Source organism: Notothenia coriiceps, unplaced genomic scaffold (assembly GCF_000735185.1).
Source record: "Notothenia coriiceps isolate Sejong01 unplaced genomic scaffold, NC01 NC01_scaffold00024667, whole genome shotgun sequence".
In the NCBI taxonomy this organism is placed as follows: domain Eukaryota; kingdom Metazoa; phylum Chordata; class Actinopteri; order Perciformes; family Nototheniidae; genus Notothenia; species Notothenia coriiceps.
Genome location: NW_011357368.1, coordinates 173,107 through 179,485, shown reverse-complemented (window position 1 = coordinate 179,485; position 6,379 = coordinate 173,107). Strand labels below are relative to the sequence as shown.

Below are 6,379 nucleotides of genomic sequence, written 5' to 3'. Positions count from 1 at the left end.
CCCGGGAGGAAACCGGGAGAGGGCAATGAAATCGGGAGTCTCCCGCGAAAATCGGGAGGGTTGACAAGTATGCTGGTGTAGAGGGTAGGAAACAGGGTAAAGGAAGATAAAGAGGCAAGAAAAGGCTTCATTGGGAAAAGGTGAAACTGCATGTTATTCACCAAGATAGGAAAATAATAAATACGTGTTGTCAAAATGTATTCAACAAACAGGCTAGAGCACCAAAGACAAGTCTAAGAAGTTGGAAAGCATTCAGAGATGGACTAACAGGTTTTATGGGTTTGGTCTTTTTAGACAATGAGAAAACAAGCAGCAATGTGTATTTAAAGAAACAGTGTCCTTGTTACTGTGAACAAATGATTTATAATAAAACTTGTCGACACTGAAATCTGATTTATCGGGAGAAACCAAGAAATAGTTTCAGAAAAGAGATGGTGATGTTCAATTGTTTAAATAGCCATCAATAAAATTGATTATCAACTCACCTTTAGCTACACATTTCTGGTTCATCGTTATGCTGAGTATATATATAAAAAAATAAGTAAAGTATATTAATAAATGGTAACCATATTTATTGTTTCCACCCAGGGTTCAGGGCGTTATGCCATCTACATCGCCAACTATGCCAGTGGCAACGTGGGCCCTCATGCTCTCATTGAAATGGACGAGGCAGCGAGTGATCTTTCACAGGGCGTCATTGCCCTGTCCAACGTGGCAGAGGAGGCCGGTGTCAACAAATTTACTGGTAGATATATGTGTGTGTGTTTGTGTGTGTGTGTGTGTGTTTTTGTGTATGTGTGTGTTTTTGTGTGTGTGTGTGTTTGTGTGTGTGTTTGTGTGTGTGTGCACCCTCATCCAATGCTGGGCCTTCAGTCTGATTTACACAGATATCACGGAAAGCATTGTCGTAGCCATGGATTCTGAAATATAGGACTTCAGTGCAGGACAGGAGTCGAGTAAGCGAGAGCTGGAGAGGTGCCATGTGAGTAAAAAAAAAGAACAAGCAAGAGATGAAAGAGAACATGATTAGTGTAAGTTTGAGTGAAGAAGGAGAGTGTTAGTGGGCTCTTTTGGCCCTGTCAGCTGTTTACTCCAGTCAAAGTCACAGGGAAGCAAAGGCGAAGGGCGATACGCACATACATCAGAACAGCTCAAGGGCCCAGATATAGCATCTATCACAGCCTGACGTAGTTCCCCCAGACTTTTGAAGGTGTGAGTAAAAGTATGTGGACGTCACTACAGCACAGTGAGTGTTATGTGCAGTCAGTAAGATCGAAGGTTTACTGTGCATCCCATAAAGGGAAACAGAGACCGAATGTTCTGCAGCATTACATGTTTTTGAGGTTGACAGGAAGTTACTGGTGATATATTTTTACAGTTTGGGCCAAGTATCACTCCTGATCCTCCCACTGATTGGTTTATAAGGTGATTTAGTTGGCCAGTAAAGTCCCTGGTGAGAAACAGCTTTCCCTGTAGGAAAGATAACCTAAGCAGCCAGATCTACCATGACACTTTTAAATCATTGTCTCTTTAAAGTTGATATATGTTTCTGAATAATTAAGTTTCATTTTTTCCCATGTCCATATATACATATACCATGACCTGCCTTTCACACCTCACCAAAGCCTATGTGATATGCTGCAGTTTTTATTTCATCGGCCATTTGTTGTCTTTTTATTGTGTGCAATGTATTTAGCATTTGAATGTGCTATTGTTTCAAAGATTGAATCTGTTGTTGTTGTTTTATTTTAAGCTGCCTTGCTGCAAAAGCAAAAATAAAGACATTAACTGCCATTCAAATGCCTTTAAAACTGAATGGATGACCTTGAAATATTCAGCAGGACTACAATTCATCACTGCACCTCAGCTGGATCAACACTTCACTTAACCCTGTGATGGATACCTGTTTTGATATAGAAGAGGAGAACAATAAATGCCAAAATGAAGGATTTCTCCATAACACTTTGTTTGAACCATTGAAAAGTCCTTGACGCTGATGTTCAAGTAAATTTTGGAAATGGGACACGACTTTGCATTTGAGCATAACAGAATCAATCTTCATCCTCAATGGATCTTTTAGCATGCAGGATGTCATCCGAGCCACCAGAGGGGCAGGGAGAGCCGGCCCAGAATCGCTGGGAATGATGTACGGTGGATGGCTTTGTCATCAAACTGCCGTTAATCAGAGCGGAGGGACAGGCAGTGAAGTTGTATATCTAATGGTTACATATCTCTGGAGAGACATTAGTGGTTTATGGCCATAGGGGGCGAGTGATATTTGTCTGGGCTGATGGAGCGGGCCAGTAAATCAGGAGCAAGTCTTGATGCAGAGCACTGACTCTGCATACTGGAAGGGCAATCAAAGCCCTTTCAACTCCGTAATTAGACTCTGCTAGTTTCAGATGAGACACTTCACTTTATAGAATGTCATTGAAAAATACAGGGGTGATATTGAGAGTGTATTAAACAGTCAAGAAAAGAAAATTACTGTTAGCTTTTGGTTAACACAAAAGATTCTCGACTTGTGTTTGTAGCCCATCAGAGTCAGTATCTGTGTCAGCAGAAAGAACCGCCCTGCTTAGAGGAAATGGCCTGGAAAGGCAGTAATGATCTCTCGCCGTTCAGTTTTGTTATGGCGTTGATCCCTCTCCCTCTGTTCTCTCTGTTTTCTCACCCATACTGCTTCATTTTTTCTGTAAAAAGAAGAAGTCCGCTCACATTCTTTTTGATTCACTCATGTTCTTACCGTTGAGCCTTGTCTCTGTGTGTGCAGGGGGGCGAGGTGTAGTGGTGGGGCCCATTGTCAGTCAATCTCTGTCCGATGTGTTTTGTGACAACGAGTACGGTCCCAACTTCCTGTTCAAGAACAATGGAGATGGAACATTTACTGATGTGGCGCAGCAGGCTGGTAAGAGAAACTTGTGCAGACACTAAACAGATCATAGTCTTAATTCTAGACATATCCTGCAAAAACAATACAAAAGAAAGGCTTGATTGTTTGATGCATTGCCAAATACCTGTAGGTGTGGAGGACCCCATGCAGCATGGCAGAGGGGTTGCTCTGGCAGACTTCAACCGTGACGGCAAGACAGACATCGTCTACGGGAACTGGAACGGGCCTCATCGCCTTTACATGCAGCTGAATAACCGCAAACAGAAGTTCAAGGTGAGACCAAATGTGTTTCTTGGGTATTTAACAGCTTTCAATGCCTGAGTATATTTCATGCAAACATGGCTTGATGTGTCACAAGTACATAAACCTGTTCCAAATGTACACACTTCAAGATAGGTGAAATCAGAGAGAGGCAACACTTAATACATTTAATTAACTAATTTAAAGTTCATTTTACACACACAAAAGATACCGCAGTAGTTTTATGAAGAGTTAAAATAATAGAAAACGTTCAAATTCTAATAACTTTTAACATGCCAGCACGCCAGGCCAATTGCTAAGTAGAGTCGGTATGATTGTCTTAGTTTTGGCTTTAATCAAGCTAAAAGGGACAATATTACACTAGCAATTTCATAATGAAGCCTTTATTATCAGTTGACATGAATTAAGAAATGCATACAGTATGTTGTGAAGAACCCCATGAAATCTAACCATAGATAGTGGTCGACTATTTGTTTTAGTTGGGACTATTTCCTTGGTAGAAATCGGTTGCATTGATAACTTCTTACAGTAAGTTGTGTGGATACTCCAGAGTAAACAGCAGCACTTATTTATAATGTACAGCCTTTGTGTTGAGTGATTCCCCCATTTGGATATCAAGCACTGTAAATGATGCATAAAAGTTTCAGAGTGATGCTGTAGTTCTCTCTTCTTCTTCTTCTTCTTCTTCTTCTTCTTCTTCTTCTTCTTCTTCTTCTTCTTCTTCTTCTTCTTCTTCTTCCAGAATCAATGTCTAATGAACAAGTTGCACAAAGACAGCAAGTCTCACCTCTTAACTCTGTGAATCACGAGAATTATCAATGCCAACGGATGGCTAGTGAATTAGCAGGAGTCAGCGCTGTCCCACTTTGGGATCGAGTGGGATTTAAAATGGGACGGATGGTGATTTACTCAATCAATAAGTATAGACAACTCAAGTGAGACGGAGAGCAGTGTGCATGTGTTACCCTGTATGGTAATAGCATGAGAGACAGAGAAAAGCTCTGCTGCGTGTGAATCTGTGAAGGTTTCGCGCTCGGTGATCAATCTGTCAGCAGCTGCGACTGCATCTTTTACCAGAGATAAACGTCACAGCAGACATCTTTATAGGGGTCAACTAAGGGGTTAATGTGTGATGCTTAGCCCAGAGACAATTCCATCAGAGTGACACACGCACACACACACCTACCTACACACAAAAGACCAATTAAATTACCTAGCTGTTGTTTTCCTGAACTAAGATTGTTAAATCACAAGCCCACAACATATTTAAGACCCCTTTTCCCCGAGCTGACACTCCTACTAGCCGTGTTGACCTTTGGCATGTATAATGAAGCTGTTGTATCACTCCAGTAAACCGCTAATTAAATTGGGCTGAAACAGCAGCTTGCCTGAGTCGTAGAAAGTGCCGATTAGGCCTGTTTGTGCTTTAATTAAAATCTATTGCTGAGGGTTTCCTTTCAGTAGGTTTAACACACTCACAAGCGAGCAAATACACCCACATGTATATATTATGTATTTAAAGAGACGGAAAAGCTCCCTTCTCAAAGGTTTTATTTCTCACTTATTGTGCAAATAAATAAAAAAAGCAGGGAATAATTATACACACAATATTTTTAACCGATTTCAACAGTATAATAATGTATTAAACTATGTATATTTTAAGTGGATAATCAAAACGAATAATAATAATGATTTTATTCACAATATCTTTTTATCTATAAAATCCTTTTTGGAAGAAATCTCCAGTCTTATCGTTTTTTTTTATCAAACTTTGTCCCCTCTTATCCTGTAAATCCCATGTTTCTGAGCTCCACATTTACAGTGAGAGTTCTTTCTCCCTTTCCTTATGGCACCTCTATTCATCCCCATTGTAATATAGTAAATGTAGAACCATCCCTCCCTCCCTAGTGGCCCTCAGTCGGCCATCCCCTCTCCTTCACCTGAGAAGCAGAAGGTCACTGTGGGCCCTCCCCACCTCCGACTTTATGAGCCTTATAATTAAAACAGGGAGTAAATACTAGAGGGAGTGAAGGGCTGCTCTATAACTCTTCCCCGACTTATCACCGTGTCACTGAAGCGGAGAGATATCCGTTACTTTCTTGTGCAAAACTCCTCAGCTGAGGAGACATTTTTTGGGGAGGAGAAGTGCAGTTTACTTTCTGATGCAAGAGTATATAAAAAAAGTCCTTTGTTCTCAACTTTAGGAATTAGATAAGACTTTAAGTCAGGGTGACTTTCAGCAAGTGAGTGAGCAGATGACAGATTAGCTTCTAAATCAAGGACTGAATTCTGATTAATGATTGACATGTTATGGAGATTGAACATGACCCTCAGGTTATTGACAGATATAGCTTGCATCACCTTTTCTCATGATGGGATGAACATATATTGGATGGAAGCTACAATTACAACAGGTTCTTGAGAAAAAAAACAGACACATCATAGACCTTTTAGCCTTGATGATTTCCAGATGAAGCAGTTGTTTATCGTGTCAGTGAGACTACAAAAAGATAAAACAGTCAATCAATTCTGAACCACTACATCAATGAGAGGTCCTTGAGCAGACAGTCATAAATCAGCAAGAAAAATATCTGATGTAAAAAGGGAGACTGTCTGTATACAGACAAACAGATTAACATATGCACACAAAAATCTGAATGATATACAAGAAACCAACCAGTTTACCTCTGACACAAATCTGCCTATGCACAAATATGTGATCAGCATTGTGGTAAAGAAACATTTTGTCATCAATACACCTGCAGTACAGTTCAAATCTGGGATCATTATGTGGTTATAAAAGGCTATTCAAGCACACATTCCCAATGTAGAAAATCATCCCTGCATGTCTTTTTATGTCTAAATGCGTACGTGTGTGTGTGTGTGTGTGTGTGTGTGTGTCTCACTGGTGCACGATGTGATTCTCAGGACATAGCATCCCAGAAGTTTTCTATGCCGTCACCGGTTCGCACCGTCCTGGCCGCTGACTTTGACAACGACAACGAGATGGAGGTCTTCTTCAATAACATTGCCTACAGGGGCCCCTCCGCCAACAGGCTCTTTAGGTACTGAAATGTACAAGACACACGCGCACGCACGCACGCACGCACGCACGCACGCACGCACGCACGCACGCACACACACACACACACACACACACACACACACACACACACACACACACACACACACACACACACACACACACACACACACACACACACA

At 41.1% G+C, this 6,379-nt stretch overlaps 1 protein-coding gene across 1 annotated transcript in view; it reads left to right on the top strand.

Moving 5' to 3' along the window:
• crtac1b (cartilage acidic protein 1b) overlaps positions 1–6,379 on the top strand; it is a 25,195-nt gene that overhangs the window by 14,111 nt on the left and 4,705 nt on the right. Inside the window, exons 4-7 of the mRNA XM_010782702.1 lie at positions 589–745; positions 2,774–2,908; positions 3,024–3,166; positions 6,083–6,219. Of these exons, the coding sequence (XP_010781004.1) occupies positions 589–745; positions 2,774–2,908; positions 3,024–3,166; positions 6,083–6,219 (572 nt within the window). The remainder of the gene's footprint in view (positions 1–588; positions 746–2,773; positions 2,909–3,023; positions 3,167–6,082; positions 6,220–6,379) is intronic.